The sequence below is a fragment of the Ctenopharyngodon idella genome, chromosome 13 (genome assembly GCF_019924925.1).
Source record: "Ctenopharyngodon idella isolate HZGC_01 chromosome 13, HZGC01, whole genome shotgun sequence".
In the NCBI taxonomy this organism is placed as follows: Eukaryota; Metazoa; Chordata; class Actinopteri; order Cypriniformes; family Xenocyprididae; genus Ctenopharyngodon; species Ctenopharyngodon idella.
The window spans coordinates 32222559-32246333 of NC_067232.1; the positions used below are offsets into that span (position 1 = coordinate 32222559).

General features: G+C 39.1%; 1 protein-coding gene across 2 annotated transcripts; it reads left to right on the forward strand.

Moving 5' to 3' along the window:
- Window positions 1–2582: 2582 nt before the first annotated feature.
- Window positions 2583–12020, forward strand: si:ch73-52p7.1 (uncharacterized protein LOC100321084 homolog). Of its 2 annotated transcripts, XM_051916358.1 has the most exons (4): window positions 2583–2756; window positions 3187–3505; window positions 8449–8620; window positions 10720–12020. In XM_051916358.1, exon 4 carries the CDS (start codon window positions 10743–10745, stop codon window positions 11379–11381), a length of 639 nt encoding a protein of 212 aa, XP_051772318.1. In that variant the 5' UTR covers window positions 2583–2756; window positions 3187–3505; window positions 8449–8620; window positions 10720–10742; the 3' UTR covers window positions 11382–12020. The 2 variants fall into 2 exon arrangements, with proteins under 2 accessions (XP_051772318.1, XP_051772317.1); XM_051916357.1 differs by lacking the exon at window positions 3187–3505.
- Window positions 12021–23775: the final 11755 nt, after the last annotated feature.

A 23775-nucleotide genomic window follows, 5' to 3' on the forward strand; every position in this document is an offset into this window, starting at 1 on the left:
TAGGTCCCGTAACTGTTTTGAATGTTTCACTATTTTAATCATGTTTTTACTTTCACTTATTTTAAATGATTTTTTATTTTTTTATTTATGATTCCATTTAGCTTGTCACAATTATAATATTTTCTGTAGCCTAAATTTTAAAAATGGTTTCACGATTACGTTCACAAAACATTAACAATTCCCTCCTAATTCTCTTCTATTCTAGTTGTTTTTTAACATTGATAACCATAATAAACATTATCCATAATTCTCTATAAATCCAAGTTACAATATTTTTTTAATGTTATACGTTACTTAACCCTTATGGACATTTCTGTCTTTTTCAGTTCTGTTTTTTTGATCATTTTGCCTGTGTTAATGCCAACTGCATAAATTTTGGTACAGGTGTGTATTTTTATTGGAATTTTACTATTTCACCCCCATTTCCTTTCAAAAATCTATTTTGCACTAGGTACACAAAATAGTTCCTCTCAGGACCTTAAGGACAAAAATGTTAAAACTACAATTTTTAATCCCAGGGCCATTTGTAACTATAAAATGTTGTAATCTTTGTTAATAGGTTTTCATTTTGTTGGTAAGTCTTCAGAATTTAAATTTTTACTATTTTTTTTACCAGATGGTGCCATATTCTCAGGTTTGGCCTATAAAGCAAATACTCACTTTATTCTTGTTTTCTGCTTATGCATATTATAGAGCCAATTAGATACATTATGCAGTTATAATTGTGTGGGTGTGTTGGTATGAATGTTAGAGTGTGGTTTAACCTCCTGGGACCCAGAAAAAAAGTTTTTGAATTTAATATTTTGTTTCACATCATTACATTGTTTAGAGCATAAGAAAAAAAAGGAAAAATAACATTTTTGAAAAATTATATTTTATTCATATTTTATGTTATGTCCTTTGTAATGGACACCAGGACTAGGTTGTTTAAAAAATAAAATGACAATAAATTACATGTATAGGCAAAAACAATGGAATTTTTTTTTTTTATTCAACAATCAATTTTTAGGTTTCAAGACTTTGTTTAAAGATGAGTCTTAACTATGTTATGAAAGATAGAACGGAATGAATCGATATACCATGCAATATGTGGGTAAAATGGCCATATATGGATTTTCCCATTCAATACAATGCATCTATACACTGTATCTAATTTGTATATTAATGTGTTCTTGGAGCAACATGCAATGAAAAAAGAAGTGTAATAATGGGAGTAAAAATTGGCAACATTTTTATAATAATATCTAATAATTAATAGGAATATTGATATATAATTTATTTCGCTATTCACTTGTTGTGTCTCCCAAAATGTCTGATAATCATGATTTAAGTCCTGGTGTCCTCTACAGAGGTCATGTATGAAATCAATGCCCTGTTTTGTAACAGAAAGTCATATTTTGATTAGAAACCCCATAACATTTTCCTGAGATGTTGATTTATAACAAACAATTTAAAAAATAATCCAATTTAAATGATAATTACAAAATATTATCATTTTCCATAAGAGTGCTAAATTTGATCACTAAATTAATGTCAGTTATTTTTAAAGACCAAGAAGTTGTTGTCATGGAAAAACTTCCAAACATTTGGTATCTCTGCAAAGCCCTGAATGTGCTCTTTACAGGACATCCAGACTAAAACTGTGACATGTATGATGTTAGAGAAATTCACTAAAAGATAATGTCCACTACAGAGGACAAAAGTCTATTCCTGGGTCCCAGGAGGATATATGTATGTAATAAAATAAAAATTGTGTGTGTGTTTGTAATATTTGAGAGACAAAAACTCTACTGCAAATCAGAAATCCAACCACTGTGTGTACCAGCAGAGCTTTGCTGACATCAGACTGGGAAAATGTGGTACTGAGCCCAAACGAAATCTTACTGAAAGCTCATTTTTTGAGATATCAACCTCAAATTTGGAACACATCTTGTTTAGATTTGTGGATTTGATTTTGTAGCAGTTTGAGTTCAACATGTTTCAAAACGTTTCATAATATATATATATATATATTTTTTTTATAAAATAAAGTTCATAAATTGTTTTCATAAACTTAAAACTCTATAATTTTTTTTTTTTGGTTTCACTTTTTAAACTTTTTTTTTTTTTTTTTTTTTTTACTTCAACATGATTCTGCCAAGGGTCTTCTTTAAAATGAGTCCACACTGAAGTCTGTGCTCCCAAGCTTCAAATTTTTATGACAGTTTTTTGACACGAACATTTTTGACACGCACATGGGTTAAACTGAAACCAAAGTTATTGTTAAGCTTTAGGATTTATTTCACATTTACATTCATAAACGAGGATATTACATTGTAAAAATAAGGTACACAGAACCAAATATCAATATAAATATGGTCTGAAAACACACATTATAATTGTATCTGCTTTATGTTTTTGAACCTTTTTAACTTTATTCTTTAATACAATCATTCAGTGCTTAGATTTCCAGCACTCCCAGGAAAACCTCACCCTTGCTTCATACTCATGCTTTTATGGTCTAAGCTTAGTCATCTGCGTTTTTTTTATTGAGTGTCTCATGTTGTTCCCAGATGTAGTTAATATTTTCCTTCTTGGCTTAGCTGCTGTGCTCATGCATAGCAAGATGCTGAGGACACCGTCTTGTGGCTTTGGCAGCCTCTGTGGACTCGGTAAGCCCAACCCCACAGTCCATGAATGATCTATGAATCCTCAGACGTGCAGACCGTGAGATGGACATGTGTTCGACTGCCTCTCAGCATGACAACGACAAACAGGTATTCCGTTTTTGCTCTCTTTTTGTTTAAATGTGACTTACTGTAAACCTTTCAGGACTCAGAAAGTCAAGTGCAAGTGTTACAAAAGCCAGAATACAAACTCTGAGAATCAGGTTTGCCATATGAGGACAGTGTTTATCTAAGAGACAATCTAACCACTTTAACAAAACATACAAATCATTGCCTAGGGTATTATCTTTTGACAAGACAGATGTTTTCTTAGATTAACTAGAGAAAACAGTGAATCAGCACAAGCAAAGCTGCCAGGAATTCTTTCTTTCTGCATTAAGGAGAAGGACTGTACTGAGAAGCTTCATGAATGGGTCCATTATGTAGATCTTTTGTGAAAAGGATGTAAAGAGTTGAGAATGAATAGTTGGTGATTTATGTTTACAAGAGCTTCAACGCACTGTTTGCTCTGTGTAAGAAGGTGAGATGGAAAGTTAATCCTGAACGAGTTAATCGGCATGCTGATGAAGTGTGGACACACCCTGGAGTTATTCAGGAGAGAAAATGGAGGACAGCTGCATGCATTCTGGACCAGGCAGAATAAATAGTGGTTGCTAACGGCACGTCACCTCCGGCCAGTTTTGTTGCATAATAAGAAACACAAGCATAGTTTAAGACTCTGGAGGAAGAAGCCCACTAATCCAAGCAGCAGGACTGGTGCTGAGGAATTTTTGTGAGAGTCTAGCTCATAAAGTCGAAACCTTCAGGTCTGAAGTTGCCAAAGAAAGCTGATAAAAAAGGTAAAGCTAGCCTACTTTGTTTTTTGATGATAGGCGCAAGTACTTGAATGTAAATCTGTAAGAGGCAGACAGTGTTTTAAACATGATGATGATGCAACTGTCTGTTGACTGTTTAAAATGTGCGGTGCTGTGCGAAAGTTCCTTCAATCGTCTATTTTTTTCTTATATTTAATGAAAAAAATCATCGCAATTTCTGCTGTATTTCCAGAAGCTGGCCTGAAAATATAGTCAAAGTCACCTTTCAGTGATGGCCTGCACTCTTACAAGAACAGGTTCTATATAGTACCTTAAAGGGTTCTGTCTTGATGCAACCTTTTAGGGGTTTCCATCATTTTATGGATCTAATTTTAATGAATTAATTTTGTTTTAATTAATCTTTTAACCCTCTGGTGTTTTTCGGTGATTTCAGATCGAAAAAAAAAATGTTTTGAATTAAAAAAAAAAACACTACTTAATCGGAATGGTAAGAAACTCTGTGACTTTTGTAGCAGTCAATATGTGACCACAAAAATCAAAAGACGGCCTTGATTAAAAAAATTGTTGTCAAAAAAAGTGTCACAGAAATGACCGCCATAGGAAATAAATGGGAAATATGAAAAATATGACAAAAATAGATACATGCCACCCATAACAAACATATATGAACTGGTCTGACTGTAACACAAAGCAAGTTTTTGCAAATGCGTGAAATAAAATTAATGATTCAGCCAAAATGCGGTAAAAAAAAAAAAACAGACGGCAAGGAAGGGGTTACACTTGCGTTTTCACAGATCGTTTTAAAAGAAGCCCAGTTCGCTTAAGTGAACCAGCCGAAAGTGACCTCAGTCCTTTTGGTGTTCACAATCTAGTGGACTCAAAAGGGAACCCAGTTAAAAAAAAAAAAAAAAAAAAAAAAAAAGGGAACCCAGTTCTTTTTTTGGTCCTCTTCAGCACTGAAGTGATCTCAGACCCTTTCATAAGAACTCAGACCCCGGCTTTCTGTGTTTTCAGTAGCACTGCTGCATCTTTCCAATTGTGAAAGGCAATAAATACAGAAGAAAACCGAAGTTTATCACATCACACGACTGGCTCAACCTAATCAACCTCATTTGATACTATAATCTTCATGTCTGCTGTAAATCTTTTGTAGCTCAGAAAAGAACAATAAAAACACTTCATAATAAGGTTCTATTAGCTACCTTTGGTTTTTATTTTAGGTATCATGAATTAACAGCATTTATATTAGTGGTGTGCAGCTGAGCCTGTATCTGTAACAATCTCAAAATTATTTGTATCTGTATTCAGATAAAACCGCTTTAACCAGAAGTTTTTACAGTTACTTGAGAAGACTGTCATGTTTATGGTTTTAAACGTATATCTATTTCCTTCCTAGTTCAAATATGCCATGTATAACTCTTAAAACTATATATATATATATATATATATATGGTACAACGGGGCTAAAGGCGCCTTTGATTTTATTTTCCTCTAAACCACTAGATGGCACAAAAACTTGCCGCAGCACTTTCCTAAACATTCGCTTTTCAAGATGCACGTGCAAATTTGTCTGATCCTTGACGCGATCGCGGGCAGCAGCGTAAAGTTGATTCTGAGGTAGTTTGAACTAATATTTGATGTTTTTAAAAATATTGTTGATTTAAGTAGCAAATAAGTATCCATTAAATTAATGTTTGTATTTTCAGACAAAGGTCTTCTTAATGATTTTCAGTTTTGTTCAAGGTAATTCAAGCAACAGTTTTTCAATAATGGGAGAATATGTAAAAGTATGGTATTTGGGGTAAAAAGCGCCCCTGTTGGGGCAAAAGGCACAATAATTAACATGATAATGAATAGCTGGCTGACTTTTCCATTTTTTGACATGACATGGTTAGATTCACATAGCAAATATCATATATCAAATTGGGTATTCATCTTAGAGATAATACCCATATTTATAATGAAACAATCATATTTTAAAATATATTAATCATATCATAATAAAATATAATTTATTGTTACTACTGTAAATCTATATTAAATAGGCTATTATGGGATCTCCTTCGATGCTTTCAGAATCTTTACTTTTTAAAATAATTTTTTTAAATCTATTTTTATATTTTATATATAAAAATAGATATCACATAGGCCTATTTTAATGACAGTATATTTATTGAACAAAAATGAATTCTTTTATTTATTAAAAAAAACAGAAAATAGTACAAACTTTGCTAAAGTTATTCTTTTGAACAAGTATTAACCTATTCATTATTAAAAACATATTATTATAGCTAAAGTATTTGTATAAATACTGTGTGCCTTTTACCCCATGTGTGGGGTAAAAGGCCCCCTCACCACCTCATACATTTATAAGATTTTTAAACAAAATTAACCACTTTATGATTTTTTTTGTTTGTTTGTTTTCCACACAAAATATGTTGCTCCATCAATGTTCAATACAAACATATATATTTTTCCTGCAATCATATACTTTGAGAGTAGTGAAAAGCACAATTTTTCTTAAGGTGTGCCTTTAGCCCCGTTGTACCCTATATATATATATATATATATATATATATATATATCTATTGGAGCCGATAGCCTCATATAGGCAGAGCTTATGTTGTGCTTCAGTCCGTTTGAGTCTTGGCTCGGGGACATTTCTTGAACCTGATAAATAAATATTTAAGCATCTTCTAATTGAAACAAAAATACTAAATGTTTAATAAAAGAAAATAAAGTTTATTATTATTTTTTGTGTAGGGTACAGTTATGTCAGGACAATCATCTACAAACTCAAATAAGAGTTGGACTCTGTAAATAGCTGATTAGAGAACATGGAAGTTGAAACATTATTCAGTGGCTGAATATTGCTAAAACAACTTTCTATGCATACAAAAAAACCTATGGAACTTGTTACAATATAAAAATATAAACAAAATGGGTTAGTAAATGTTGACATTAACCAAGATTATATGTTGCTAGTGATCATTAGTAGTTTATATTAAGTGTAGCAAATGAATGCAATATTTTATATTACATCGCAAATATATTAAGCATTCCTCCTGGAACACGATCGTGAATGGACCTTGTTGTCAGCAGTGACGAAAAAGACGGAACAGCGGGTGTGGCAAGCCTGCAGGTACACCTGTCGAAATAAAACGCAAAGTGGACCGGGACCTCGATGCTTTTACATATCACGAAGAAATCAAATTACAAACGGACCCATAAACGAACCGTACTCAGACCACCTCCGAGAGTGTGTGAAAACACCCTAAAACATCAAGAGTACAATACAGACACACACACAACACACAGTTATACACACACACACACACACACACACAAATTAACTGGTGTGGCTGTACAAATATGGCAAAACTGAGCTAGAAGACTCAAATAAGAGGCTGGATCAGATCAGACCCTGCTTTATTAGGCTCTGATAAAGAATTCCTTTTCAATTTGTTACATTTTTATTGAATTTTGATGTTATATGTAACAAAATGTTTCTCTGTTCAGGTTTGACTGTAGTACAAGTAATGGAAAAACTGACACTTCAAATCAACATTTCAAACAAAAAATATCTAAACCTTGACAAAAAGTAGTCTTTGAAAGTGTCTAAATTTATATCCAAATCATAATAAAAGTAGTTATATATGTATAGTTTCTATGTCCAAAAACAACTGTACACTGTAAAAAATGATCGTCATTTTAACAGTAAAAGACTGTAAAAATGCTATATGATATATACAGTGAATAACTGTAATAGATCTAACCATACATTTAATGTTTTTTTTACAGTGAAATACCCTGAAATTTACAGTTTTTGGAAGTGAAAAATAACAAGTCATTGTATAATTTACAGTAAAAAAAAAAAAAAAAAAAAAAACATGAATTGATTTTCCCAGAATTCTCTGTGTGACACTTTTTTTTTCCGTAGTTTTTTCTTTCTAATCAGTTATGTACATTAGGGTTTTATGTTACATCTAATGTTAAATTAATGTTAACTGCATTTTTTAATGTCATGTGTGTTACCATGATGGTGTTTAGTGTGTGAATGACACTATTCACCTTCTATATATTAGTATTGTCCTTCTCAGCTTGTTGAAAAGCTGCATTTGATGAGCTTTAATTCATCATGTGACTCTCATCACCACTGTGTTTAGTGGTTGTCAGTGTATTAGAAAGGTACTAAACAGATATTAAACAGTAATTGTTTTTAAAGTGTAGAATTTACAAGCCTTCTTTAGAGAAAGCTATATAGGAATCTGGAGGTTACACCATGGCATTACAGATGTTTTTCCGTTTTTACTCCCACCAGATGACAATAATTTGCCTTCAAAAATTAGATTTTAAAGACCTTGTCTCTATTTTAACATGAAATACAGCTTTAATTGAACAAAGTCTATTATTTTCAATGGGAAAATATTATTATATTATTGTAGAAATATTAATTAGTTTCATAAAATTCTCCCAAAATACAAAATAAAAAATATTATTGAACAAATATTACACTGATTTTTAAATAAAAAAGTTACATCTCAGGTGTTCAGTCACTTTTGACCGCAAACAACACAAGTGTGACTCCCAAATGAACAATACTAATTAACAATATTAATTACATTTTTATGAATTAAACAGCTCATAAACATACTTTAACACTAGAAAAAAATCGAAATAACCTTAAATATGAAAGTATTATGCTATCATTTAAGACATTTCTCCTTATATAAAAACTTTTTGGCATAAAGAGTTCTTTAAAATTGAGTTAAGAACCCTAGAGTTCTATATAGAACCCCGTATAACCTTTTTTCAGAAATAGTGCATAATGAAATGCTTCATTTTCAGAATCTAACACGTTCAGTTCCCTGATTAAACTTCTCATTGTGGACCACTTCGTGTTGTCAGTTGCTGATGTGACCTGATTGACTGTGATCACTATGTTCCCTGGATGTTGTTCTTTTCAGCCAGCTGAGACAACAGCTTAAACGGTCTCCTAAAACCATGGCACTGCTGAAAGTGGGCTGCACATCAGACCGTCAGAGGGCCGAGCCTGTTTTATTGTCCTCTCTACATCTTGCATTGGCTAACTAACCAAACATCGCACCACTTCTTTTCACACATCACTGAAACATCCTGGTGGGTTGCAGTTCTTTCACTTGTAAGGAGATTGGCTCTGTTCTAAAAGCTTGGTTGCCTGCATAGCATGTTTTGAATTAGCATGTTTTAACAGGTTGTTAACATGAATTAGAATGTTGTTAGGATGTTTTAGCACATTGTTAGCATGGATTAGCATATTGCTAGCATGTTTTAAAACATTGCTAGCATGAATTAACATGTTGGTAGCATGTTTTATCATGTTGCTAGAATGTTTTCACATTGTTAGTATGAATTAGCATGTTTTAACACATTGCTAGTATTATTTAACACTGTTAGCATTAATTATCATGTTTTAACATATTGTTAACATGAATAGCATGTTGCTAGCATGTTTTACCATATTGTTAACATTATTTAGCACTTTGCTAACATGAATTAGCATGTCGATAGCATGATTTAACACATTGATAGCATGAATTAGTATGTTGCTAACATGTTGTTAGCATTGGTTTATCACATTGCTAACATGTTTTAACATGTTCCTGACATGAATTAGCATGTTGTTAACATGTTTTAACACATTGCTAGCATTTTTTTACATGTTGCTAGCATGAATTAGCATGTCAATAGCATGATTAAACATGCTGATAGCATGAATTACCATGTTGCTAGCATGTTTTAGCACATTGCTAGCATGTTTTAACATGTTGCTGGCATTAATTAGCATGTTGTTAACATGTTTTAACACATTGCTACCATCAATTAGCATGTTTTGCTAGTATGTTTTAACAGGTTGCTAACATGAATTAGCGTGTTACTAGCATGTTTTACCATATTGTTACCATGAATTAGCATATTGTTAACATGTTTTAGCATGTTGGTAGCATGTTTTATCATGTCAATAACATCAATTATCATGTTGTTAGAATGTTTTAACATGTTGCTAGCATGAATTAGCATGTTGATAGCATGATTTAACACATTGATAGCATGAATTAGTATGTTGTTAACATGTTGTTAACATGGTTTATCACATTGCTAACATGTTTTATAATGTTCCTGACATGAATTAGCATGTTGTTAACATGTTTTAACACATTGCTAGCATGTTTTATAATGTTGCTAACATGAATTAGCATGTCGATAGTATGTTTTACCACAATGCTAACATGATATAACACTTTGCTAGCATGAATTAGCATGTCGATAGCATAATTAAACATATTGATGGCATTAATTACCATGTTGCTAGCATGTTTTAACATGTTGCTGGCATGAATTAGCATGTTGTTAGCATGTTTTAACACATTGCTACCATGAATTAGCATGTTTTTCTAGTATGTTTTAACAGGTTGCTAACATGAATTAGCGTGTTGCTAACATGTTTTACCATATTGTTAGCATGAATTAACATATTGCTAACATGTTTTAACATTTTGGTAGCATGTTTTATCATGTCGCTAACATCAATTATCATGTTGTTTGAATGTTTTAACATGTTGCTAGCATGGATTAGTATGTTGATACCATGTTTTACCACAATGTTAACATGATTTAACACTTTGCTAGCATGAATTAGCATATCGATAACATGAATTAACACGTTGATAGCATGAATTAGCATGTTGCTAACATGTTTTAACAAATTGCCAACATGTTTTAGTATGTTGCTGGCATTAATTAGCATGTTGTTAGCATGTTTTAACACATTGCTAGAATGTTGCTAACATGAATTAGCATGTTGCAAGCATGTTTTAACATGTTGATAGCTTGAATTAGCATGTTTGTCAAGCCAATGTAAATAATTAATTACTAAAATCAATAGCTCTAATTCTAAACCGAACCAATATACCCCAGTATTTTGATTTCTTCTATATGTTTTAATGTTAATTAAAGTATCACATGGTTAGCTTAGCAACATGTTAATATCGGACTCTATTGAAATCTATAGTCAGTCAAATCTCCCATGCGTGTTTGTAAGAAGAGTGCTGCAAATTGTAACTTATGAGGTTCCGTTACACTTAGGATGCTGCTTTAGCTGTCAGCAGACACAAGGCAGCTCACCAGCTTTTGGAACAGAGCCATGGTTGTTGCTGTCTGGCTGAACAAAAACTCATTCTTTTTTCTTGCACATGCAGGGCTCAAAGAATCCCTTTCAGAGATGATCCTCTGCAGTCAGATGAGTTTCGCAGTGCTGTACTGCATACTGTGGCTCGCCGCGCCTGCCGTCCTGCGCTCTGAATTCAAGGTGGCCTACGTGACCGAGCGCAGTGTGTACATGTGCACATGTGCGCAGGATCTAAGCTTCTGTGAGAAGATGAACTCCAGTGAATGCAACAACTGCAAGGACCAATCATCAGTGCTGCAGAGGGCCGAGAGCCCGGTTCAAAAAAAGCGTCTGACGGTGTGGTACACCTCGCCTCTTAATGTGGCCCTCCTGCTGAACAACTCTGAGGTGCGGCACCTGTCGCTGGTCCAGTGCAAGCCCTCTGATGACCAGCCCGTCCCGTTTGAATACTTCACAGTGCAGCGTTTGGAGACTCTAACGGTCACCTCCCCGTTCTGGAAGCCTGGACAGAGTTATGACGTCATCATAGGCAAGGACAGGGACGCCCCGTATCAAGAGGAGGCGAGAATCGCTGTCATTCATACCTCTGTGTTGACGGGGAAAACAGAGGTGAAGTCGTACACCGTCCAAACCAAAGTGGATCGCAGTGGCATGATGTCCTTCCCAGAAGTTTTTATGTCTCGCATCACGCTTTCGGAAATGTCCAGGATATTTGTCACTTTTCTGTACTGAGAGAGGCATTCTTCCACAGTTGCACCATGTGGAATTTAAACTCATCATTGTAGATGTAACAGTTGTTGTTGTCACTATAACACAAATAGCTGTTGTGCATAATTAGTAATGTATATACAATAGTGGCCAAAAGTGATGTCCAGAGGGGATATTTGTTTTTAATGACCCTACAAGTTTGATTAGGAAAATGTTATATTTTTAAAATAAAAATAAATTATTTACAAATAAAACAATTGACTCCAAGCACAACTATGTGATATGCTTACAAAATCTTTAACAAATTTTGAATAATATTTGAATAAAGGGTGAAGATGTCAGTTTTCCTAGGCCAGAAATCACTTTTGGCCACTACTGTACATAATATATACAATTTTATATACTTATTACACATACATTTCAAACAACAATACCTTACTTTTAGAATCAAACATTATTATGATACAAAACTAGACCAAAGTAAGGACAAATTTATTTTCTGAGGATTGTATAGGCTTTGCACATTTTGTGACTTGCACATGCGCTGTTGTTTTACTGAGGATTTAATTCTCTTAAGATGATTTGTATTTACAATAATTTTGAAATAGAATAATATTATAATTTTTTAAAAATGTATTTATATAAATAAAAAATGCCAAAGAATTGTGTGCTGCTGTTGTGCAAGATTCTGCTGCCCTGCAGAGTCGTAGCCTATCATTTGTAATCTGTTCAAATCCAACCCTCTTTGGAAAAATGTGTCTCTGGCGACATTTCAGCAAAATGCTATTACATTGCTTCTTGCATGTTTTGCGACACATTCAAGGTGATGTCGTCCGGTGAGTGGGGCTAACAGCGTGTTTAGTTTGATCAGAATCAAATGTAAGTTGCAATGTTTTATTACGCTGGTTGCTGTATAACGCGGCAGTTCGGAAATGAAATGTCTGGTGAGTGGCGCTAAAAGGTTAATGCTTTCTCGTTTAAAAAAATAACACTTGACCCTACCCTAAACCTAAAGCAAACGCGAAATACAAATACATGTGCTGAAGCAACCGTGCCATTTTAGCTTAGTCTTTAAGCTGTTTTATTGTGACTCGTGTTTCACGGGACTTGTACCGCTGCGCTCCACACCCCAAGTGCAGTGCTGTACCAGGTGAGCTGCTGAAAAAATTTATTGTGTTAGAAAAGCCATACATATGGAGATGGTGATGTGATGCAAATGTCAAAAGGTATTAGTTTATAAATCATACACTATCATGACTCAAGCCATTGTTCAGATGTTTTATTTCAAGACATTTATCAGGTTTTTATCCTTAAAACACTTATGCATCTCATCCTAAGCCTCCATTGCAAATTCCAAACCATCATTTTAGAACTAGTGAATGGAGGAACTGAGGTTTAAGCTATTGATATGACTAAGGCTGTTATAGAGAGAGAAAGAGAGAGATTAGAGTTCACTTTCGGAGTGGAACTTCGACACTGTTTGCAAATTACAATTGGAAGTGAGTATCCCTATGCCCTACTCACTCTGAAGGGCAGAACATGGCCATTCAGTTGTTCACTTTTGTTTGGAATGCTCCTAGAAATGGCATCCCCTTTACGAAGTGCCCTTCAAGGGTGCAAAAACGCCATTTGGAATTCACTATGTGTCTTGGGGCCCTATCATTCACCCAGTGCAATGTGGTGCAAGGTGTAACGCAAGTGTTTTTTGCTAGTTTCAGCCCGACGCAGTTATCATTTTCACATCCAGTGCCACGTTGTTTAAATAGCAAATGTTCGCCCATGGGCGAGCTGGTCTGAAAACAAGGTGTGTTCAGGTGCATTGTTGACGTGTTGCTATTTTGAGGCAACTGCAAACAACTGCGCTATTGACCAACAAAAACCTGGTCCAAAGTCAATGCCGCAGTATTTTTTTGTTATTTAAAGGGCGCGATAGTAATAAGGCGGATGCACAACGCGCGTACACTCTGCTTGTTACACACACAGGGACGCGCAGCAGCACACAAACATGCCAAATATTAAAAATAAAAGGATTACAATGTAAAATATTATTGTGTGCATAAACATAAAAAATGCTTTGGTGGAATCCGGCTTTTCCCGTAGATGGCTTTAACCTCGCGCACGAGCAGATCCGTTTCCTCACTAGAGAAGAGTTCAGTTTTTCCGCTTGCAAATTCTGCCATGTAAATAGCGAATCCGTCATGGCGTGAGCGCACCTGGCTTTTAAAAGGAATTGGAGATGAGTATCTGATTGGTGTATTGCACGTTATGCCCAAAACAGACTCATTACTCATTAAGAGAATAAGGACAACCCTTTTAGACCATGCGCCAGGTGCGCCGATCATTTTTCCCATCGTTAAACTAGAAAAAGTGGATTCGGACACTCCCTAAGTGCACTTGTGCTGTGCGTTTTAGACCATGTGCTTAGATCATTAAAATAGGGCCCTTGGTGTTGACACTATGGGGAACGCCCTCGGCGTGACAAGTGTCTGAACATGTGTAAACACGCCAATCTACTGGCAGACAGCAGTCCATGACGTCACACGCAGAGCGCTCGTGCATATAAGGGCGCCTAACACTGTGTCTACAACAGACGTGAGCTTCACGATGCAACAAAGGCAAATAGAACTCATTATAATCAGTGATGCTGTCTACACTGGATGCGGCGCGGCACAACACAACAAAAAATTGCAGACAGTAAACTGATGCCCTGTTCGAATTCTGACATTCTTCAAGTGCTCACACTACTTCTCAAATGAAGAACAAATGGATTTGCAAAGGTTGCTTGTGGTCGCTCGTGTCCAGTGTAGACAGCCACAAGCTGTTGCGCACGATGAAACTTAACATCTGTCGAGTCTGGTGTAGACATGGTGGTAGAGTAAAATTACTGATAGTGAAATTATGATGATTGTGAAATTACTGAGCTTACTACCTCTGGCAGCCTTGCATACGGGGAGCTGCTTGTCGATCGGATCACAAATGGATGAGGAACACACATTCCTATTTACACCTGGGGTTTTAATCCGTCTCTTTTGTCCACTTTCAACCACATCTGTCCTGATTTCTTTGAGGGGAGGGTCTATGGGCAGGTGAATGTATGTTTTTATCAGATCTTTTGATCTAATAGACAAAATAAGCTCACGCAATTTACATACGAATGTGCCCGAAGATGACGGAAAAACACACGGAGAGCATCAGCTGTCATTTCTGCTCTAATAGCCGCAAGACCGGCCGAACACTGTGAGTGTGAAATCAGGAAATGGTGAGAGAACATTGTGCTTGGTACATTTTTCGTCTTCAAACCAAGCTTGGGTCTTCAGCAGACAAAGTTTAAATCCACCTGGCTACCGCTCTTCCCATGTTTACACATTAGGTCAGTAGGTGGAGAGTAGACAGTCTTTTGTGGCTGTTCGAACACATTCGTCCTCATGAGCGTTTACACTATGAAATCAATCCAGTGAAATGCATTTTCGACTACCTCTGGAAGTGGCTGAAAGGGGACAAGCTCAAAACGTTTTAAACCCCGTTTACACCTGTATTTAGCATCATCCACTTGTGATCCGATTGACCAAAACGCACCTTAATACCAGGTGTAAACAGGGCCTAAGGTGCATGAGAAGTGGGAAGTCGCTCGTGCCCCTCCCACGTGGGCCTTCACACTGAGGTGGAGAGGTCCTGGAAGAACCCATACTCTGCAAACTCATAATTTTTCCCTTTCAACATTCGAATTATTCAAATTTGGAGGGATAATGTGACCAGGCGTATGTCAAGATGCCCCATGTTAAAGAGACTCTGGCTAGCTATCTCTCACAGAATGAAGTATTCTCATTGAGGGCTCCGGCCTGTGTCAGACCACCTCGTGGCTTGTAGGTAAGGCATATGCGGTTGCGGGTCAGGCTGGCGGTGCTCTGCACACTATGGCGAAGTTGCAGGCATACCAAGCTGACCTGCTTATACCCCTTTTCCACCAGCACGACCCGGGTGCTAGTTCAGAGCTAGTGCTACTGCCAGTTCGGAGTTGGTTCAACTGACGAGCCTTCTAAGAACCGGTTTGCCTTTCCACAGGCTAGAAAGCCAGCACAGAGCCAGGTCTTACGCCACTGTATACATCTCCTCTTTCACAGCAACGCTAGCGGTACCAAACACAAACACACCAAGCTTGTTAGAGATGCATCCGCTTCTCGCAGAGCGATCGGCGCATGATATCAAAGCACCACAAGAGCGATCCAAAAGCACAAGGAGTCGTAAGCTCTACAAATGCTCCCACGGATATGTGGCACTCCCATGTCACATGCCGATCAGTCCGCGCAGCTCCAATGCATCTTGAACAAGCCTTCCATCAACAATGTCAGACGTTTCGTTACTACTGATGCTCATGGCTTTGCGAACCTACATCGGAATCCAAACACGGCTCACCATAATTTGTATAGACAGAGATTACAAGCTGCTATTAGCTCGATTAGCTGCTATTTCAAAAATGGCGGTCACAAGTTTCTTGTTGGTCACGGTAACCCCGCCCCAAGCCCTGGATGCAAACGGTTACTTCTAGACCAGCAATGTTTTGGTTCTACTTACAAACCACTTTTTCTGGTTCAGAGCTGGTGCTTTAATGCAGACACCTCCACATTAATATGCCTACAGATCCTTTCCGTGAGCCTACACTGCTCTGATTGGTGAGATGGCCCAATCCTTTGTGATTGGTCTACTGCGCGCACCGCTCGCCCATTGCCATAACTGAATGACAGCTATCAATTCACAAGACATTGAATACAATGTATGGACACAAAAGATAGCATCGATTTTACCATATCAATTTGAGCCCAAGTCCAACGATGAAACGTCCGAAGTAGTCGATCAACCAGAAACTGATTCGCAATCACGACTGGAGTACGACGTTTCTATATGATAAGTGTCACTTTAGATTATTTATAAGACATGATAGCAGTGTCACTGTTATACTTTATGTAGGTGCACCTGTGGAAACTGTATCAGAATTACATTTACATTTAGTCATTTAGCAGACGCTTTTCTCCAAAGCGACTTACAAATGAGAATAGTAGAAGCAATCAAATCAACATGAGTACAACAGTATGTAAGTGCCGTGTCAAGTCACAGTTTCATCAGTAAAGTGCTCGTAGCAAGGTTTTTTTTTTTTTTTTTTTTTTAATATATACACAAATAAATGGAGAAAGACAATAGAAAATTGAAAAAAGAAATAATAAAAATAATAATAAAAATATAAATAATAATAATAAGTGCTAATATTACTGGGTCAAGTGTTGACGAAAAAGATATGTCTTTAGCAGTTTTTTGAAAATGGCTAAAGACTCAGCTGCTCGGATAGAGTGTGGTAGGTCATTCCACCAACCAGGAACAGACCAGGAGAAGGTCCATGAGAGTGATTTTGTGCCCCTTTGGGATGGCACCACAAGGCGCCGTTCACTTACAGAACACAAGCTTCTGGAGGGCGTGAGAGAAGTTTGAAATAGTGAGTTTAAGTATAGTGGCGGAAAGTAATATTTGTGGAAGTGTACACAAGATTGTAAGCGTAAATTAAATTTGCATGCGCAAGAGGAGATTTGTAAAGGTGTAAATCGCATTTCAAGCGTAAGAAAAAATGATTTGCAGCATTTTACTGTTATTCGTAAGTGCAATTCATGAATTGTGAAACTGCAGCTTTATGCTAAAGCAAAATAAATATGATCTGTATTCTTCTGACTTCCATTTTTCCGCGCTTACACTTTTGGCACTGTTGGGAAAGAAGGGAAATAAGAGATATTGCTTTAAGACCACTATCTACGGGTGTTGTAGTCCTTAGCTAAATGCTTCATGGGTAATGTAGTTCAGATCAAGCGTGCTCGTGTGATAAAAATATATGCTCTCGCTGTGCTGCGCAAAGGAAGATTCTCCGTTGCTTTTCTGTTAGTTCATTCAAGTCGATCCACCCAGGAGTTATTGTGAACTGTAACTCTGACAACTTTACCCTGCAAGAATCAGTAAAATTGCATGTATTGGTAAACTTTGTTCTTCGCATCATTGCCCGAACGCGAACTAACGAGCTGTTACACCTCGCTGTGAATGGCCGAAGTGGAGAAAGTAACAGCACGTTTTTTTTCGCCGAAATTTGGCCAAAAGCATTGCAAGCCTGTGAACAGTGATTTGCAAGCGAAAACAACAGTTTAAAGAACTGCAAAACGGATCTGTATGTGTAAAAAACAAACTGTTGCAAATGTCTAAGTGACTTGTTGTGTACGTACGGCAAAAAGGTCCCGAAATAACCCGATTTGTACAGTTCTGTCTTTCTTTTAGCTGCGCTTACAGTTTTGGCACGATTCTCTCACTCACTGAGTTGTGCAAACGTGAGGAGGAGGGCGGGTCCTTCTTCTTGTAGCCAATCAAATCAGCTTCTCGCTGGCTCTCGATTTACTCTATTCTGATTGGTTCAATAAACACGCCAGATGTTCTCGCTGCCGGAATGGTACTTTTAACGCACAAATACCCAAATAATAATAATAATAATTATTATTATTATTGTTATTATCATTAAAACATGATCCTTTATACCATTAGGCTGACTGACTCCCATGTGTTTACTGAATTTTGAGCTGGTGTTGAGAAAATTTCTGTGTTCACTGTATATTTCTCCTTCTCATCCTCTTCAGCAGGCCATATGATATTAGTTTGTAATCTTGATGCTACTTTAAAGTAGGCCTAGGTGTAGTATCACCTAGAAAATGTGTATGGTTTCTAGTAAAATTTGGTTCAATATTAAATGCTCCGATAGGAAGGGTCTAATCTTCCTAATGTTGTACAAGGCAAATCTGCAGGACCGGGCCGTTGTAGCGATATGAACTGTGAAGCTTAAACAATCATCCATCACCACTCCAAGGTTCCTGGCTGTCCAGGAACCTTGGAATGCCAAGCAAAGCTGAAAACCTCTAACATAAGATAAACAGATGTGTACACAGACTTTTTCGTCATAACTATTAACAAAGAAAAACGTTATATCATTGTTTGAAATTACAATTGGTGTTTACTGTTTACAGAGAGAACTAGTTAGCGCGGTCTAGCATCTTAACATCCTATTGCAATACAGGTAGAGCTCCACTCTACTGTAATAATAAAAACGCAGAGGAAAAAACTCCCACGTTAGCCAAGCACAAACGTGAATAGCTGACAATGCATTACACTTTGTAAACAAAAGTCGTGCTTCATCCTTGATCAGTACTCCAAGTAATAAGACAGACAATCTGCATTAATCAACACAGTGAACTTTTTAGACGATATTGGACCCACATCTGAATATCAGAACTACAGAAACGTGAGTTAGCCGGTTAGCAGGAGACATACAGACTAGGGTGTACATTACACAACATAACATACTGTAGCGTTTCGCTACTAACAGTGACCAGGCGGGTTTTTCCTCGTTCTGAGACTTTATTAAAGAACTGCAGAGTTACTGTTATGGCTGTAACCCACGCCGTACGCACAAAAACAAAACAAAAGGGAATATAGCTTGCTGCTCTGGCTAGTGAACTCCTCTCCTAGCTCTCAATTCTCTCTAGACCCCCTGAACCCCGCCTCTTAAAGTGAACAAGGGACTAACAGCTAGAACCACTTCTTATTAAATTAACACTGTGAACATCTTCACATTAACTAGTGTCTTCCTGCATTCGTAATGACATTACACTGCCCCTCCACTTAATAAGAAGAACCCTCGTCCTCAAGGGGGCAAACAAAGTCTTTGAGGTATCCAGGATCCCTGGCAAACGCATGGGCTGTTTCCATCCGATCCTGAAACTGCCTTGCATACTCTGGTCCAGCTGGTATAACCGGCCTGTCAGGAGGCTTCCCGAATGACAACTCTGGGGGGGTCCGAAGCTCACGCCCCAACATAAGCAAAGTAGGTGTGCACAGTGTGGAGTCCTGTACCGCAGATCTGTAGGCCATAAGAATGAAAGGAAGGTGTGTATCCCAGTCCCGCTGATGGTCAGCTGTAAGGATGGCTAGCTGCTGGGCCAAGGTCCTGTTAAATCTTTCAACAAGGCCATCGCTTTGGGGGTGCAGAGGTGTTGTACGTGTTTTCTCCATGTCGAGCCGTTCACACAGGGCCGCAAACAGCTTGGATTCAAAATTCCTCCCTTGATCACTATGAATAACTTCTGCCATACCGAACCTGCTGAACATTCCCTCCACTAGTGCATCTGACACCGTCTCTGCTTCCTGGTTTGGTATCGCATAGGCCTCTGGCCACTTTGTAAAATAGTCCATAGCAGGAAGAATGAATCGGTTACCTCTCTCGGTGACAGGAAAGGGGCCCAAAATGTCCACGGCTACTCTTTCTATGGGTGCTCCTACAGCTTGCTGTTGAAGTTTGGCATGGGACTGGTCAAGAGGGCCTTTATAAGCTGCACAGGCATCACATCTGCGGCAGAAATCCTCCACGTCCCTTCTTTGCTGGCCCCAGTAGAACCCCTGGCGAAGACGGTGGAGTGTTTTGGACACTCCAAAATGGCCGGACCCCGTACTCCCATGACAAGCGGTTAACACTGCTTCCCTCATTGTTCTGGGCGCTACCACTTGCCATCTGTCCTCCCCGGTGGCAGGCTCCTTCCATGCCCACTGGAGCATTCCATCACTCAGCCGCAGTGAGTTGAATTTGGACCACAGTCCCTTTGTGACCAACGAGCACCCTGTAATGTCCCCACAATCGGGTCTCCGCGGTGCCTCCAGCCAACGTAGCACAGGCCTCAGGTCCTCATCTCGCTTCTGCTGCAACTTCCACTCTTGTGTGTCAACCACCCTCAGTGCCCCACATGAAGGTTGCGCCGGTTCGTTCTCCATACACAGTTGCCTCTCCTGTGTCTCTCTCTTTTCACAGTGATGGCAGCCCTCAGCAGCACAGGGTGACGTGACAAAGCATTGGCATTGGTGTGGCTAGACCCGGGTCTATGAACTACGGTGAAGTCGTATGACTGGAGTTCTTCCAGCCATTGTGCCACTTGCCCTTCAGGCTCCTTGAAGGACATCAACCATTGAAGCGCAGCATGGTCTGTCCTTAACGTGAATGGTGCACCACACAGGTAGTATTTGAAGTGTCTCACTGCCATTACCACCGCAAGGAGCTCACATCTGGTGACACAATAGTGCCTCTCGCATTTATTAAAGACCCTGCTAAAGTACACCACCACCTTCTCCCCGTCTGGTCTTTCCTGCGATAACACCGCCCCCATGCCTTGTTGCCATGTTGCTTGCGTCTGTGTCTAACACAAAAGGCAGTGCAGTGTCAGGTGGAACCAGGACTGGGGCTTTGATTAATGCTTGCCACAGGGTTTTTTAGGAGCGGACTCAGGAGACAATGGCACTTGCCAGTAGTCACTCCTCAAGTCAAGGGTGGAGAACCAGGACGAACCAGCCACCAAATCGAGGGACTCATCCACTCTAAGCAGGGGGTACGAATCCTTTTTTGTGACTTTGTTGAGCTGCCTATATTCTATGCAGAATCGCTACCTGGGACTATTTTTCCGCGGCACCATGACGACTGCTGAAGCCCATGGGCTCTCTGAGGTCTCAACTATACCCGCCTGCAGCATTTCCTACAACTCCTTATCCGCTGCTTCCTGCTGGGCCAGAGGGAAACGACGTGGCCTTACTCTTATTGGGCTGGCATCTCCTGTGTCAATAACATGCTGCACTAAGTGAGTTAAGCCCACTTCATTCTCATTGAGAGCAAAAATGTCCTTAAAGTTCTCCATGACCTCCCACAAGCACACTTTTTGTTGCTCACTTAAGCCATCACAGTTTTTGGACCAAATGTCTCTCACAGCCGAGAACCAAGTCTCTCTCTCATCATTGCACAGCCCAACATCTGAACAATAGCCTGTGTAGACGGAAAAGGGGAGGAAGGGGATGCAGCATTACAACCGGGATTGTGGTGCATGTACCCATCTGAAGTAATGGGCGGTGATTTCACAGAGTGAGGTGGTGGCCCAAAGGCTGGGTTTTCTACACCAAGGGCATGCCTGGATGTGTCTGCTGAATACACAGATAGGGACACTGGGGTCAGGCTCGGAGCAGGGTGGGTCAGTTGCACTGAACGTCCGTCAGGGAGGGTAAGTGAGTCTCTACATAGGTCCAACACACAGCCAACGGCCCTCAAGAAATTCAGCCCTAGAATGCAGGGGTCCTGCACTTCAGCCACCCACGCCTGGAACGAGACGGGCAGACCCCCTATGTCAAACAGGAAGAGACCTTTCCCTTTTATTGGCGCAAAGTCACCAGTCACAGTTTTCAGACGAGCAGACGTCGGTTCCAAAGCTGTCCCCACTAGGACCAGATTATGACGAACCAGGGTTGCATCTGATCCAGTGTCAACGAGGGCTGTGCAAGCGACTCCCGTCACTATAATGGGTATATGACAGAAATTTCCAGCATAAGACGAGCCCACTACCATGACAGTGTCTGTAGGTCGTAGTTGAACTCCTTCCTTTACCCTTGACCCGTTGCAGCCAGGGGGGAGGTATGGGGAAATGTCATTATGGGCCTGTGTCCCCTCGTCTACACAGGCCCTTGGGCGTTTCCCTGCATTTGCCTGATCCTGGGGCACTGTCTGATCAGATGTCCTGGCTGACCACTGCCCCAGCAAACTGAAGGTCGGCGGCGTGGGCGGGGCTCTGAGGCGGAGCGACCTGGGCGCATCATGGCAGCATTTGTATAATTTTTCATCCATGCAGGTGCCCTGTGGTACAATTCAGTCATTTCCGCAGCTCTCACTATTGGAGTAACTTTATCTGCATCAATTTCGGCCCCCAATATCTCCCTTTCAATAGCCAGTTCCAGCGCTTCACTCAGTGTGGTTGGGTGAGCCAGCTGCGTTTGCACACGGAGCTCTCTTGGGCTGAGAGCCTGGATAAATCTGTCTCTAGTGAGTTCATTCTGGACTGATTTTGGCATTTCAGCATAGGCGCGTTTACATAAACATTCAATGTCATTGGCTAAAATGCTGAGGGGCTCACCTTGTTGTCTGTGTCTGTTATGAAACTCTGTCCTTAAAAGGACAGACTGGCTACATTGTCCAAACCGTCTATGAAGAGCTCCGACCAATGCATTATAATCATTCTGTTCTGCAGGGCTCAACAACAACAGGCAGGCAGTGGTATCATCAGTGAGGCAGAATGCTAATTGCAAAGCTTTATGTTTTTCAGACCAGCCTGCGGCATCAGCTTTGAATGCATTCCAATCCGTCTTACCGGAGAACCGTGGTGTTTTAATAGCGAGTGTGTCTGAGTCTCTGATGTATTCGCTGTGGGCCTGGGCGCCGCCATGTTTATTTACAACCCGTCTTCACATCATCGCGAGAGTGCGTCGTGCCGGGCTGCACATGCGCCATCATGTCGGCGCCAATTTGCTGATGTACAAACTCACTGCGTGGGGCAAAGGGAGGCGCGAAGCCAGCTTCAGCAGCTTGTAACATGATAGCCTGTCTCATCTTGGCCGCGTCACTCGGCACACAGCGTGGATCTGCCGCTGGTCTGTGTGTCCATAAGCACTCGCCTTTTCCCCTTACGATCTCCTCCGGCATCTCTTGTTTCACTTTCAGCCGTGGCCTGTAATCCATCTCTGCGGCGAATGATAAGATCGTGCGTTAAAGTCCGTCACTTCTGACACCAAATGTAGAGTTTCACTACTAACAGTGACCAGGCGGGATTTTCCTCGTTCTGAGACATTATTAAATAACTGCAGAGTTACTGTTATGGCACATTAACTAGTGTCTTTCTGCATTCGTAATGACATTACAATACAAAGCTACAAATTTTGAGCGATTGCTAGAAAATATAAACACCAATTATTAATCATACTTACAGGTTGAGATTCAAAGGAGCAAGCTGGTCCAAATAAACTGGTCACTGATCCATATTTTAAGAGCAAGCTTTTTGTGAATCCTGCGTTAAACTCCCCGAGGTTTGAGAAGCAGTCGTCAGTAAAATGACAGGAACACAACAAAAGATTGTACTGCTGTGGTACTGTTAAAAAAATGAATTTTCCCTGGTGTCTGTGTGCGCAATAAGTGGGCAGGGAATATGCTAATGTTTTGTTGTGACGTCACAACAAAACGGCTTGGGATTTGTTTTACAAATGACTCGTTTAATTGACTCCGAGTCGACTCTTACTTTTGAAAGACAATAACTTTGTATATGGTGCACTTTCAGATTTAAAACTTTGCAGGATGTTTTCATTCAGCTATGTTACACACTACATGAAAGGTAATTTTCAAAAATCCACAATAGGGGCATTTTAAAACTAACTTGGCGCTTCAAATAACGGTTGGCACTAGGTGGCGACAGCTTACTGTTAATATGTATTTGACATTAAATGATTCATTCAAAAGATTCGTTAAAAAACATTGATTCATCTAGTAATG